At 35.7% G+C, this 16,395-nt stretch overlaps 1 protein-coding gene across 6 annotated transcripts in view; it reads right to left on the reverse strand.

The window, feature by feature from the left end:
- The window catches only part of Rnf180 (ring finger protein 180), a 189,168-nt gene that overhangs the window by 95,096 nt on the left and 77,677 nt on the right, over window positions 1-16,395 (reverse strand). For 4 of the 6 annotated variants that reach the window (XM_013518461.1, XM_013518462.1, XM_013518463.1 and 1 more), the window contains exon 6: window positions 15,720-15,743. The exons of the other annotated variants lie outside the window; for them this stretch is intronic. In XM_013518461.1, the coding sequence (XP_013373915.1) occupies window positions 15,720-15,743 (24 nt within the window). The remainder of the gene's footprint in view (window positions 1-15,719; window positions 15,744-16,395) is intronic. 6 annotated transcript variants of the gene reach the window in all.

The following is a 16,395-nucleotide window of genomic DNA, read 5'->3' on the forward strand; positions in this document are numbered from 1 at the left end:
AAGCTGCTTACCAACATCATTCTGCTCACCTGCACATGAGGCCGTCTTGGACCATCCAGGCCAAACTTAGTACCAGATAATGTGGGCAGGACTAGCAGAAGAAATGACCAGTTAATGCTATCCCAAATTGCTAAACAACAGATTTAGGAACAAATAAAACTGGTGTTGTTTTAAGCCTGCAGTTTTTGGAATACCATAGTAAGAAATAACTAATATAGCAGTCTTTTATTTTAAAGAGTAGTACATGAGACACAAACAAAAAAATAGAACAATAGCAGCATACCAGTAGTGCAAACATAAACAAACAGTTTTAATGAATATGGTAGATATTAAAATCAAAGTAACGCTCCCTTTAACAAAAACAATTTTTATGTGTTCTATATATTTGTTTATGAATTTTGAAAAGACGAGGAAAGAAACCAAATATAACTTAGCAAACTATCTTTCTTTTTTTCTCAACTATTCAGTAATATATTGAAGGCTCAAAATATAATAATCTTTATATCACATAATTAGCCATTATAAAAATAATTTCACATTTCATGTGTATTCTCCATTTTAAAATGTACAAATTCCTCACTCAGTATATGAAAATGCCCCAAAGTCTCAAAACTTAAGTCAGCCTAACATAAAGCATACAGTATAAGAACGAACCCATGAAATTACTCAATATTACATAAATATTCAGTATATTGCCTTTTCTTAAAAATTTACTAAATGCCTTTTATATCCATTCACTTAACTATTTACTGAATGTTAATATGCAAAGCATCATGTTAGATGTTATTGATGGAGGGCTCAAAGGTATCCTGGCTTAATAACTGTTCACTGACTTGTAGGAACATACAGCAGAGGAAATAGCCAAATTTTGAGTCCTACTTAAAGAAATAGTACTGCTTAAAGAGGTTAACAGAAGACTGCTAGAAAAAAATGTTCTCTAAATTGTACCATAAGAGATAATCAGCATTTCAGAAGAATGCTGTGGTCTAGGAGAACAATCTAAGCAAGTAAATTCTCAATCTCTCAATCACTCTCTCTGTCTCTCTCTGTCTCTCTGTCTCTGTCTCTGTCTCTCTCCCTTCCTCCATCCCTCCCTTTCTCACACACACATGCACACAGAAGATAAAACATATTCAGAGTACAGCAAGCAGTTCAGATTGGTTGAAATATAGATAATAGGTACAGAAATTGTGTGGTACAACTGATACTGGATCTGCAAATGACTTGAATAGCAACCTAGATATTAGTTTATTCAGCAGGGGATAGTAGTCAAAGTAGTTTTTGAAAGATAATCTAAAAGGAACAAATGTAGAACTGGAGCCACATTAATATAGATTGAAATGAAGGTGCTAGTAAAGAGAAGACCAGGTTAGAGACAACTGGAATAGTCCAAATGAAAAAAAAAAAAACAAACCTTACCTATTAATGTACTAAACAGTAATCCTAGAAATAGCACGAGAAATAAATGAGATTAGGTATGTAAGTAGAAGCAAAGGGAAATCACAAGGACAGTCCACATGCAATGGTAGACTGTGCATGTAATGCTATGCACACCTTCCATAATGCTGGAACATTCAGAAAAAAATAATTATTTTTAAACAAGCCAAAGCTTGAAAGCTTTTTATTCCTCCTTGCTACTAGAATCAGAAGGCTTCATGTACAAAATTACTGAAACAGCACTATTAGGGACAGGAAAAACCAAAAGCTATTCCTGGGAGTTACCACTGGCCCCTAAAATCTTGAAAGACCCTCTTAGTGCTTCCTTATTGAATTCCTGTACTAATCAGCTTTTTGTTGCTCTAATCAAATACCTAAGACACACAATTTAAAAGGGAAGAGGTTTATTTTTGGCTCCCGGTTTCAATGGTTTCAGAGATTTCAGTCCATGACAGGCTAGCTCTAAGGCAGACACATCATGTAGAAGGGTGTGGCAGAGAAAAGGTGTCAAGTTCACGGGAGCCAGGAAACAGAGCAAGAAGAACAGGGAAAAGAGGTGCTATAGGCACTTCATGGTGCACCACCAGTGACCTGCTTCTTCCAGCTGGACTCTACCTCCTACTAGCCCTCAGCTACGAGCTCATTAATGGTAAATCCATTGAAGATTAGTGACTTCAAGATCTAATCCCCTTCCAAAACCCCTAACTTTGAACACGTCTTTTAAGAGACATTTTTTATTCAAACCATTACAATTCTCTTATAGCCTTTTTGTATTCTATGGTAGTAGGGTGTCCTAGGGATGTGCCCTGGTGCTTGGATATGTAGTCTTAGTTTTTATAACATACCTGCTATGGCTAATATCCAAACCACAAGACTCTTAAAAATACTAATGATTTAAATTGGCCTACGTAGACAATCACTAAATGAAAACTATAGGTTTCCACTGTCTCACTTGAGAGAGTTTTCGCTAGATTATACACACAGCCCTCTAACTGCTAAAATCTAACCTATCAATACATTCCAGACAGTGCTGTTTGTCAATGATTTTTCATTTCTTAGTATTCTTTCATTTTTCAGACTGTTTAATGGTCTCAAAACTTGTAATAATGATAGCTACCAATAACTGGGTGTAAAGATCATGTAAAATGTGAGTGCTCAATGTTTTGCTGTGTGTGTTTGTGTGTGTGTGTGTGCATGTGTGTGTGCGCGTGTGCACAGTGTTGGGGATTGAACGCAGGACCCCATGCATGTGAGCAAAAAGCACTCTACCATTGAGTACCTCCTCAGTCCAAAGACTTCTCCGCTCAGTCTTATCCACAAACTTTATACCAATATATTTTGAATTTCATTTTTTGATGAGGAAATTAAGGCCCAGAGAAGTTAAATAATTCAATGAATGGTTGGATTACTTAGCTAGAGTTGTACAGTTTCCCCACAAAGCCCATGTTTACTGTGTCTGCTCTTCATTACGTATATGGGTTTCCAGAGCATAAAGAAATCATGAGATAAAATGAAAAGTTGGTCCATAGTAAGTTGGACCACAGTAATTAAGGGTCCCACATTTTTTTTAGCTAAAGAATGAACCAAAGACTTTTGCTTTGAGCTAAATTCCCAACCCTTTTGTTATTTTCTTACTTTGAGACAAGGACTCATTAACTCACTACACTGCCTAGTCTAGGACTGAGTCAGCCATTCTCCCGCCTCAGCCGCCAAGAATACGGAGATTACACATATGTGCCACCATACCCAGATGAGCACAGTTTCTTAAGCCTGATAGCTTGGGTTTGAATCCTAGCTCTGCTTCTAGCTAGTTGGATGACCCTGGGAAAGATACCTAACTTCATCTGTAAAATGACAATAGTAAAGTAAATACTTCACAGGGCTCCCATGAAAATTAAATGACTAATATATCTACAGGAACTAAAGAAATATCAGTAAATAGCAAGTGCCATGTAATTGTTCAGTGCTTTTGTTGCCACTGTTCTTGTTCTTTATCACCATTATTGCCATTCTTTGACTCCAAAATAATAGTCTTATCTTCTCTTTTTTGTTGCTTGGGATTTAACTCAGGCATGCTAGGTAAGTGCACTACCACTGAGGTACATCCCGAGTCTTAAAGGTGTCACCTTTAAAGTTAACCTTTGAATTGATTTTCATCTATCAATGTCAATCTTACAAAGTTTGACTAATATCATCTGTTAATATCATGGACTGGATGGTCTCTTTATGCTTTAACTCCAATTGACTTTAAAACAAACATTTAAGTACCAACACTGGCTGTGCAATGGAATTAACTAAGGATTCAAACCCATGAACAATGGATTCAAACCCAGTTTCAGAAATTATCTAGGGCCAATCCCAAATTCTCTGGAGAAAACAGACAAAAAAAATCCCCTGGTGATTCTGATTAAATTGGTCTAAAGATCAGCATTTGAGAACAACTGCATTGCACATTTATATGAGTAATGAAGAAATTAGTCCAAAGGAATCTCCACCTCTTTCCTAAACATATGCCTGAGGTCAAATTATACCAAAAGCAGAAATATAAATCTCTATGCTCTGGGACCCTTGTAAAGGGAAAGTCATTACATTCACAATACTTATTACTATCCAGTAGAAAGGAAATGTCTGGCAGTTAGTATATCGCCACAATTACCTATTAGGTGCCATTTAAGCAGGGTATATAAAGATTTTTGGCATCTTCAGTATGTGTGTAATCCTGAACTTTAATAAAAATCTGTTACTAAAAAGCAAAATATCCTAACACAGAAAACAATCATTTAAAGGAACATTCTCCTGTGATTTCAAGTATGCCAAAATGACCGCTATACTTTGTTTCATAGACACCATATTACAAACAAACCTTGAAGATGCTGCACGTTTGATTCTAGACTACCATAATAAAGCTAGTTTTCTTACTATTTCTCTGCCATATCTGTAGTTAGTTCTTTGACTTTTGTCTTGAAGCCTTCATAGTGCATCTATAAGAAATGGAATCAACTGCTTCCCAATTCATATTAATGATTATTTTACCTCCTTCTATGAACCACGCAATGTTCTTAATGGCATCTAGAATGGTGAGTCTTTTCTAGAGCATTTTCAGTTTACTTTGCAGGTTCATCACAAGAATCAGTATCTATGACAGCAATAGCCTTATAAAATGTATTTCTTAACCAACAAACTTGGAAAAAATTTTAGCTGATTGTCCCTCAGACAAAGGGCTTCTATCTAGAACATATAAAGAATTAAAAAATTTCAGCCCCTCCAAATTCAAAGACCCAATCCAAAAATGGGCAGCTGAGATGAACACACATTTCTCAGACAAGGAGATACAAACGGCAAATAAATATATGAGAAAATGTTCAACATCATTAGTCATTCGAGAAATGCAAATTAAAACAACACTAAGATTCCACCTTACCCCAGTAAGAATGGCTAGCATTAAGAAATCAACCAATAACAAATGCTGGCGAGGCTGTGGAGAAATAGGAACCCTTCTCCACTGCTGGTGGGAATGCAGACTGGTGAAACCACTGTGGAAATCAGTTTGGAGATTCCTCCAAAAACTAGGTTTAGAGGTCCCATTCAACCCAGCTATCCCCCTGCTGGGTATTTTCCCAGAAGATCTAAAAACATCATATCACAGTGATATATGTGCACCTATGTTCATAGCAGCACAATTTGTAATTGCTAAAATGTGGAAGCAACCCAAATGTCCATCCACCGAGGATTGGATAAGAAAATTATGGTACTTTTATATAATGGAATATTACTCAGCTGTAAAGAAAGATAAACTCGAGGCCTTTATATTTAAATGGTCACAACTAGAGACCATACTCATAAGTGAAATAAATCAAACATACATGTGCAAGCACCGCATTGTGTCACTAGTGTAAAACTTGAAAGAGTTAAGTTAAACTCGGAGGTATGATAGACACTGTGAAATGATAGGAAACCACCGAAGAGTAAAGGGCTTCTGGGATGTGGGAAAAGAGAAGGGAAAGAAGGAGAAATTTTGTATGTATGTATATACAGGATAGATAACATGGTTGTTCTTCTATCTGCTGTTTCTATGCTGAAAGAAACTGTCAATGAGTCTTTGGTTGACCAGTATTGCATGTCTATATCTGTTTTCATGAGAAGCCACTTTGAAGATATCAATATGTAATACAACCACCATTGTTAATTCCCTACCACTTTGTTTGTAACTCTGTATTGTCTGTATTGTGCTTGTGATATGTTGTAAAATGTTGTATGTCTGTTAATGTTTCCCTCCTTTTATCCTTAAAATAAAAAAAAAAAAAATAAAAATAAATAAAAAACACTTCTGGCTTAGGTTTGCTAGACTGCTACATGGTTAACTTATTGTTTGTCCACATTAAGATTTAAGATTTTTCACATTGATATTACCATAAGGGTACTGATTTTGTTAAGCAACCTAAAGTCAGACTAGGGCTACTTCTTAAAAAAAAAAAAATAAATAAATAAATAAAATGTATTTCTTAAAAATATTTGAAAGTTTAAATTACTCCATGATCCATGGAATCCTGAACAGATGTGGAGATAGGCATGAAAATAACATGAATTTTCTCCTGTATCCACATGAGAGCTCTTCAACTATCAGCTGCATTGCCAAAGAGTGTACATTTGGAAAGGAATACTGTTTTTTCTCTGACAAGGAGCAAACATGGGTAAACCATGCTGTAAACTGATGTCCTATCACCTAGGCTTTGTTCTTCCATTTACAGAGCACAGGCAGAGTAGAATTAGTATAACTCTTAAGGACACCACCATGTTTGGAATGGTCAGTGAATACTCACTTTAACATAATATCATCAGCTGCAGTAGCCCCTATTAAGATAGTCTTTCAGAAAGACTAACTATGAAGGTCCTAGAAAGCATTTTCTTCCAAAATGAGGCTCTTGGGCATACACTGAAAAATCTCATTTAGTGTAGTCATTTTCACCAATTATCTTAGCTAGATCTTTTGGATAATTTCTTACAGCTTTTACAACTACACCTGTCACTTTGCCTTGTATTTTCATGATATGGTGATAATTTCTTTCCTTACATCTCAAGACTCAACCTTTTCTAGCTTCGAGCTTTTCTTTTACAGCTTTCTTACTTCTGTTACCTTTCACAGAATTGAAGAGAGTCTGGGTTTTACTCTGGATTAGGCTCTGCCTTGCAAAAATATTGAGTTTAGTTTGATTTTTCTATTCAGACCACTAAAACTTTCTCCTTATTAGCAAAATGGCCGTTTGGCTTTCATATCATTCATGTGTTCACTGGAGTAGCACTTATACTTTTCTTCCAGAACTTTTCCTCTGTTCTCATAACTTTGCTAACTGACATAAGAGGCCTAGCTTTTAGGCCTCACTAAGCTTTAAACATGCTTTCCTTGCTAAGCTTAATTATTTCTAGTTTTTTATTTAAAGTAAGACATGTCATACTCTTTCTTTGAACACTTACTGGGCATTATAGAGTTATCAATTGGCCTAATTCAACACCATTGAATCTCAGGGAGTAGGGAAGCCCAAAGATGAGGAAAAAGAAACTCAGTAAAGCAGTCAGAACACACATAATGTTCATAATGTTTAACAATAAAGTTTGCTATTTTACATAGTATGGTTTGTGATGCCCTAAAACAATTACAATACTACCATCAATGATCATATTCACCATGATAAACATAGATAATAATGAAGAAGCTTGAAATCTTGTGAGAATTACCAAAATATTATGCCATGTTCTGTGTGACAGGCAGGATCCTAAGAGAGGGTGACATGAGATTAAGAAAACACAAGACACATAAGAAAATGAGAGCTGGGTCTGGGTGGGATCCAGCCCTCTGATGGAGAGGCAGCAACACTGTCCTGGCCCCAACATGTTTATTTATACAAAGTAAACAGAGGGAAGTGTGCAACCAGGTCAAAAGTGTAAGGTCTCAGTGTTTTGCCAAGAACACAGAAAGGGAAACATTCTCAGAACAATCTGTGCTGTAGTTAACAGGGAGGGACACCAGGGGGCCGAACACCTGCTGATATGCCACTGAGCTAGAGGACACCCATGTTTACACGGTCTGCCTCTGGCGTTCCACGTTCCTGGGACTGGTTCTGTTCTAGTCCTAAGAAGTTCACAGACCTCTGGCCCAGCCACTCCCCACAATATTACAGAGATACAAAGTGGGCATGTGCTATTAGAAAAAACTGCACAGACAGAATTTTGCCTGCAGAATTGCCACAAACCTTCAATTTGTAAAATAATGCAACATACACGACGTTCAATAAAACAAGATATTCTTGTACATGTAAAACATTTTCACTTTCCTAGATAAGCTGGAACACTGCTTTATTTTATTCCCTTTTTAGGTCTAATCCCACATTCAACTAATCTGGTCTGGATGACAGTATTACATATAGGTAAGGAACTGTATAGAGTGCTTCGGAGCCTGCCAGTAGAATGGGATTCAATAGGAGAAACTCTTGACCATACTACAACATGCAGTATTCCCTAAACTATTACTGATTAGTTTAAAGCCTAACTCAATTATAGCTTCTGTATTTAAAGAAATGATTTCAGACCTACATAAATTATTAATTAATTGAATGAAAGCTCACCTCTTCTTTATTAAACTCAGGTAAGTTTGTGACATCCATTTCTCAATACTGTAACTTTATACATCTAAGGAAAAACAGTGTCTTTCATACTGCAAACAGTTATTCAATACAACATAGGGAAATCACTTAGACTTTAGAGCACAAGGCTCTATCATCTTTATCATTAATAGAGCTCTACTTTGGAAATGGACTCTAGTAGTCTGCTGGCCTTGGCATAGCCTTAAGCTACCTGGGAGTTACTTACGTAACAAACAAGTTGTGGTTTATTATCCAGTGTTTCTTCACTCAGATTTCCAGCTCCAGGCAACACTGAAAGTCAGGCTGATGCTACTTTCAAAGCCATACTTTTTGTTTAAGCCGTCCTTACTCTCTTGGGGCTTCCTCTGTCCAGGCCCAGCTAAACTTTTCCAAACAATGCCTCTCAATTTTCCTCATACAGCATCTGCCCCCTATGTGGGAACTTAATTGTCCTTTATCGTATTTTGGCAAAGCTCAACGAACTAATCTGATCATTTGTCAGATTATGATATTAATAGTGAATACATAATTAATGAAGTATACCTCCTAAAATATAATCATTTTCACAACTCCATGAAAAGAAAAAAGTGAATAATGTGAAAATTTTAAGGAAGGTCAGAGGAAAAACTCATTTGCCTAGAAACCATCAAGACCTATATATATAGGTACCTCTCTCTTTCAAGACTGGCTTGACTAAAATCAGCCTTAAGAAGCAGAATAATGCCTCTTCAGTGATAAATATGTCTCAACCTCAATCTCTAAACCTGTAATTATGCTAATGGCAAGGCAAGGAAGAATTAAGATTTAGGATAGAATTAAGGCTGCTAATTAGCTGATTTTAAAGAGAATATCCTGCATTAATTAGGTGGGTCTAGTGTGATCACGGGATCTCTTTTTTTTTTTTTTTTGGTTTTTCTCTGGCACCAGGAACTGAACTCATGACCTTGCGCTTGCCAGGCAGGCGCTTTGCCGCTGAGCTAAATCCCCAGCCCCGATCACGGGATCTTTAAATGAGGAAAAAGAGTAAGAACCAGAGAGTGGCATCTTGGAAAAGAATGGATCAGCTATTGTTGGCTTTGAAGATAGAACATGGGCATAAACAAAGCTGTGAATACACTCTAGAACCTAGAAGAAGAGAACAGATACTCTCACAGGGCCTCAGAAAAGAAAGCAGCCCTGCCAATACCTTGAGATCAGCCCAGCAAGACTAATTCTGAGCTCATTTCAGACTTTGACCCCCAGAACCAGAATAAATTTGTGTATATTAAACAATTACATTTGTGGTAACTTGTTATAGCAGCAACAGAAAATATACCATCAATGTATAAGAGGGACCTAGTACCTTCATTCCTTAAAACACATGCTTAGTATTTCTCCACTGAATTATACTGCTGCTCCACACAAGTAGACTCATCATACAAGTTGACTCATTTGTATTTGCTAGTGATTACACAACTAAAATAGATTATAAATTGTTGCAGTTAAAGATAAAAAGATTCAACAATCAAAAATAATTTAATATACAATGTAAAAATACTTTAGATGTTTAATTGCACAAAAAAGTATAACTAATAAAAAAACTCAAAGGCTTATATACTGGTAACTATTCTAACCACTCTTTCACTGGAAGAATAGAAGAAGGATGGTAGATCAAATGTGAGTAAAGAAATTCTGCTAAACACCCATGTATGAATGACTGATTCCCAGTGACTTGCAGGCTTACAGCATTTTACTTTTTGTTTTTTACCCCACAGCATAGGGAAGTACAACACTTGTCACTGAGGTCATCCTGAATTTAGGGGACATACTTGCTTCCAGAAAACTGCACATGGCACCTGGAACTTAAAACTAGAATGGATAATATATTTATAGATCCATACCAGTAAGTAAAGCCAAGATTAACCCAGGGCAGTTGTTTTATAAGAAATACCCCTGAAAAAATTAAGCAAAAGCACTGACAGATTCTTACCTGATGGTAAGATAAGGTCTTACTATGATTTTGTAAATGCTCTTGATCTGTCAAGAGACTAAAAATACACAATTCCATATTCTATCCCCATGTATAAAATTCTTCCATAGAAAAAAATGACTGTGATTGTTTTGCTCCAGGAGGAAATTCGAGGCCCTGTAGTATGGGAAAACAAATGATCCCTTTCACCATTACAAACTAGGTTTAATAAGGGATCATAAAAGCACAGAACCTAAGAGCTGAATATTTTAATGTAATACACGTTACTGTAGTACAGATACATAATTGCTTCTAGTGGGAATTTTTGTCATAGATAATTATTCTATTTTTATTCTGATGGAGTATTAGAAAAGCATTAAAAAGTTGAGCCACCTAAAGAAAAGAATACTTGCCTAAAAAAAAGAACAAAGGAGAGTGATGTAAGATTTTACAGGACAGTAATAAAAAGGGCACAATTTTAGACTGATTTATAACCTAACTTTGATGTTTTACAAATTATTAGCAGCATACAAAATGGAACAGACATTTGTGATAACATGACTCAGCTTACTAAAACATAATACAATTGTACCCATTTATATAGCACCTCATATCACATTCCTCTTCCCATAGTAGATAACTACCCTCACATATTGTATTTGTATGATTGATTTTGAACCTGTATTTCAGTGTTCTACATTTTCTATTCTATTGCTTCTAAAATTAAAAATTAACTTTACAATATTACTTTATAAAATAAAACCCTGGTGATACCAATTACAATTGATCACACCAAACTAAAAAGAGGATTCCAGCACCTCCGCTGCACATGAGCACATGGAAAGTGCTACTGAGAGGCCAACCTGTGAGAGAAGTGTGAGACTTGCATTTCTGCATGACAATTTTAAAGAAATTTGAACAGGACAAGGAGGTGCTGTAAGCAAGTGACAATGGTTTCCAAAACGAATAAGGGCAGAAATGGAGCAATGAGGGGAAAAAGAAAAATAGGTAGGCATTTTTTGTCTTAGATTTGTCAAATGCAGCCAAATATGGAAGTTTAGAAATGAAAACAAGAAACAGTTCTCTCAGTGAACACAAGGTCAAAGATTTGAAGTCATCACCTAGTTTTGCTCATCAAACACAGCTAACGCCAAGCTCTGTTCTAGGATAAGTGCCACTTTCTGTCCATGTCACTTTGACTAGCTCACTGATAATTCTGATTTTTCCCATTCCTGAACGAGTTAGCTTTACACAAACTTAGTGTCTTATTCTGTATAGATACCAGAATATTCGAGACTGTAATTTACAAAGAATTAAACAAATGTATTTTCTCACAGTTCTGGAGGCTGGGAAATCTAAGATCAAGGCACCGGCACTCTGTCCGGTGAGGGCCTTCCTACTGTGTCCTCACATGGCAGAAGATGAAAGTTTAGGAGACAACGTTAGCCAAACATTGCAAGAAGCCTGTCTTCCTTCCTTCCTTCCTTCTTCCCTCCCTTTCTCCCTCCCTTCCTTCTTTCCTTCCTTCCTTCCTTTTCTTTTTTCTTTCATTGTCTTTCTTTTCTTTCATAGTACTGAGAATTGAACCCCAGGGCCTTTGCACTGAGCACATATTCCTGCTCTACCATATTCCCTTTTCTTGAGCCAGGGCCTATGTCACTAAGTTGCCCAAATTGAACTCAAACTTGTAACCCTCTTTCCTCAGCCTCCCATAGTGCTGTGATTATAGGTTGTGTCACCATGAGAAGACTCTTTTATAGGGACCTTAATCCTCTGGATGAGGAAACAGCTTTCATTACCTAATTACCTTTCAAAGGACCCAAATCTTAATACTACCTCATTGGAAACAACTTAATTTTGAAGGGGACTTATTCAAACCAGAGCACTTTGAGAAGCTAGCGTGTATCTTTATTTATTTTCTACCTCCTACTGGTATCTAAAGTAGTCAGTATTCTTTAACCTCTGATAAAGCTTCTCCTTCTCAGAGCACACAATAGCTCATGGAAATCATGTAATATAAGTAGAAGACCTTATAGTATACCTAAAATACAGTAAAGTTCATCAAATGCTAATTGTTTGTACCATCATTCTTACTATCACATTTCATTTCCACTGCCTCCCATCTTGCTCCTAATCAAAACTCTCCATCTTTCCATTTCAGACTAAGGAAAGCTATTTGAATGTACAAAATGTTACGTGGACATAACTATTTATAATGTCCATCTTTTAATAACACACACACACACACACACACACACACACAAACACACACATCTTGACCAGCTGAAACAATCAAATACAGCCCAGTGCACTGATACTTTTTAAAGCTCCTGAAGGAATTTCAATTTGCAGCCAGGGTTAAGAAGCACTACTAGTCTCTACACTTGAATCATTTACCAGGCCTGAAGCACTGGGTATATCACTTATTTGTTCAGTTCATCCACTGTTAAACATTTACTGATCGGTTACTGAGTGCAGGTTAGGGTGCTTCTCAGAACTCTCCAAAAGCTAACACATCATCCTCAGATTCAAAACATAAATTTCTGCTTCAAAATTCCTCATTAGCTTCAAAATTCTTCATCAACTGACCATTTCCCTCCTCTGTAATCAACATTCCCACTTTCACACATTCTTCCCAAACTTTCTCAATCTTTCTTGATCCTTTGTGGAAGCTCCAAGGCTCTCAGCTGCATCCCAAGGTTTTATTCAAAGCAATCTCATCTTATGAAAATCATCAGCCAAATTTCTCTATACAATATGACATTTAGATCACTGAGATTCATATGTACATTCTCCATGGACTCAAACGACTCTGAGGGAAGAGAGGATATTTCATTCATTGTTGAATCCTAACACTGAGCACAGTTTCTGGCAAAGAATAAATTATAAGCAAGCTTTGGTTAGAGAAAAGGATGAACTAATAATAAAGGTATATGATTGTAAAATGTTTTCTGAATCATCAAAGGAAGACAAAATATATGGGGGGAAACTTTTCTTTCTTGAGACACTTCAGATTATTGGTTAAAAGCATAAAATTTGGGATCTAGATCTATTGCCATATTTTATATTTGTGGTCTATGGAAATTATTTCAACCTTTCTGGGTCTCAGTTTTTCATCTATAAAATGGAATTAAAAGAAATTAACTCATAAAAAAAAAAAAAGAAATTAACTCATGAAATGATGCAAGATTAAATCAAATAAAGCACTTAGAAAAATATCTGGCATACAGTAAGGTAAATTAGGCAGAATAATGACTATCTATCAGAGCTTAGGTGTCCATATGGTAATTTCTGAAACCTGTGACTATGTTACATTACATGTCAATGGGACTTTGTATCTATGATTAAGTTACAAACACTGAAATGAAGCTGTTACTTTGGATTACCTAAATGAGCCCTATGTCATAGGGTCCGTAAAAGTCAGACGGGAGAAATGACAAAAGAAACCAGGGGTGGGAGTGATGCCGTGGCTGGAAAGCAGCCACAAGTGAGGGTATGATGCCGCACTTTAAAAGCTAGAGAAAGCAAGGAACAGATTCTACTCTGGAGCCTTCAGGAGGAATACAGCCTTGCCAACAATTTGACTTTATTTCCTTAAGGCTCAATTTCAGACTTGTGATCTCTAGAACTACAATATGAGATTATATTGTTTTAACCTACTATGTTTGTGGCAATTTGTTAGAGCCATACTAGGACATTAACAAAAGGCACATATAAGAATGACAATTCTCATTTTTCTACTGTTACAGAACATTTCTTAACAAGCATTAATAGTGATAAGTCATGCCAAGAGCATGCATTCTTTTAATGTTGTAAGAATGGCCTTTTACCTGTGTGTGGTCTTTTCCTAAAGAATTCATACAAAAAAAGTTAAAATAACAGGCTTTTCTGAATCTTCAAGATTGACCCAATGGCTAGGTTTTAATTGCTGAGACAAAATACCCACCACCCAAGTTAAAGGTGGAAAAGTTTATTTAGCTCACAGTGCATAGAGGTTTCAGTCCATAATCGGCTGGCTCCAAGGCAGGGTGGCATGGCAGACAGGTATCACAGAGAAACAGTACACGGCAGGCAGAAGGTAGCAAAGCAAACAAGAGACCAGACAAGCCTCTTTCTGTCCCTTACATTACATCCAGACTACCAGGATTAGGGCAGTGCCAAACCAAACAGTGGACTGATTTAATAATCACCTATCCTTAATCCTAGCATCCTTAATCTTAGCATGCACCATGAATCAATCACATACTCTACATCTGGCCACTTCTGAAAAAGCCCCACCTATGACTGCATGAGGCTTTGGGGCGATATCTAGACACAGCCATATCATTTAATAAGAGTAGTTCATTGCACCTAATCTGCTTGTGGTTTATGCTAAACATCTTTCCTTTTGAGAGTCTAAAATTTTTGGTATGTGTTAGGCAGAAAATGCCTACATGATTAACTCCCAGCGAAAACCTTAAATGCTAAGTCTACAAACTTCCCTGGTACAGAGTATTTCATTATCATAACTTATTGCTAGGGGAATTAAGCACATTCTTTAAAACCTCATTACATGAGAACCTTGGAAAGTTCCTGGTTTCTTGCAAATTTTGTCCTATAAACTTTTTCCCTTTGCTGATACTGATGTTTATCCTTTTATTACTATTAAAGATAGCTCTGAGTATGATTTCTTTTTGGAGATCACTAAATATGAAGAATTTTGGAGAATCTGTGACACAACCATTACATTAGTCTAATCATAGGAAATACCTTTAAAAACAAATCCCAGGTACGGGATGTTCTATAAAGTATCTAGGCAGTATTCCTCAAAATTATCAAGTTCATCAAAAATAAGGAAGGGAGAAACATTGTAATAGCCAAGAGAAAACTAATGAGACATGACAATTAAATGCAACATGATATTCTGGATGAGATCTTAGATAAAATCAGAACATTATGTAAAATCTAAAATTATTTTGAATAAAATATGACTTCAATAATAATATATCAATATTTATTCATTAATTATGACAAACATACCCTACTAATCTAAGATACTAATAGTAGGGGACACATAGGTATGGAGAAAAGAGCAATCTTTTGCATAAACTTCAAAATTTTCTATAAATTTATCTTAAAATAAAAAATACTTGTTTTGAAAAATTTTTGAGCATTTATTAGATACATACTACTGTGCTACTTAAGGTAACAGTGCCCACACACTCCCCCAATTCATTTATGTGTGTTTTGAAATTATTCAAAATATTAGGAAGGCAAAACTAAACATTTTATTTTATTTATTTATAGATGCTTTCACAGAAAGTGAAAGCAAAATATAAGTATCATCCATTGAACAAGCCCTAAAACTTTCATTCACAAAAAGAGTGGCAAACTTCTATTGAGCAACTTGATACAAAACTGAATTAGCAACAAACATTGATGTTTACTGTTTACACATGACTGAAGGTCATGATGATCTTTCGATCTATTAATTGTAATCTTTCCTAAAAGAGCATTTCATGTTGATGTTCTTAGTAAAACCATCAAAATCTGTATCATCTAATTAAAATTGTTATATTTTTGTTATTAAAGGTTTTCATTTCAATAAACCATTTCTTTTCTGGAAAAAGAATGACTAGAGAATAATTTGCAACACTTAGATCATTATTAAATTCTGAAGGTCAAACAACCAAATATGTATTTGTAATATGACTTACACATAGTTGAAGATGATGAACTGTCTGAAAAAGAGTAAACAGATGCCTTTAAAAACTAAACTGTGAAAAACTAAAACTGGATTCCTAAGTGCAAATGAAAATGAAACCTAGTGACTTTGTGAAAGACTTATCTTTTCTCGATAAACCTGAATAAGCAAGTCTTTAATAAACTGTATTTTCTTCTATTCTCTCCAGTATGTAAATCACACTCTTTCAAATAATATAAAGGATTTTAACTCTTTAGCTTACTAAAAATGTACTAAAATTATTGTAGTGATTTATTATAAACCTGATGGTCAATTATTTTATATTTTTATGCACAATATTGTACAGAAAAATAAGTCATACTTTCACAGTAGCTTCCTGTGGTCCTTAAACAGATATTTTCTTTTATTCATATTAAATAGGTCCAAGGTTAAGAAATATACACATAGGAGAATGAAATGCTATTTATTTTATTTTTTTTTATTTTTTAATTTTTTTTTGGTTTTTCTCCGGTACCGGGAACCGAACTCACGACCTTGCACTTGCCAGGCAGGCGCTTTGCCGCTGAGCTAAATCCCCAGCCCCTGAATCTTATTTTTGGATCAGTTAAAAATCTGTCTCCCTGAAGAGGATACTAACTCACCAAGTCCTCTTTCTCCTGAGAGTTGTCTTACCACCCCCCCCAGTAGAT

Source organism: Chinchilla lanigera, unplaced genomic scaffold, assembly GCF_000276665.1.
Source record: "Chinchilla lanigera isolate Chin_1 unplaced genomic scaffold, ChiLan1.0 scaffold00045, whole genome shotgun sequence".
NCBI lineage: Eukaryota > Metazoa > Chordata > Mammalia > Rodentia > Chinchillidae > Chinchilla > Chinchilla lanigera.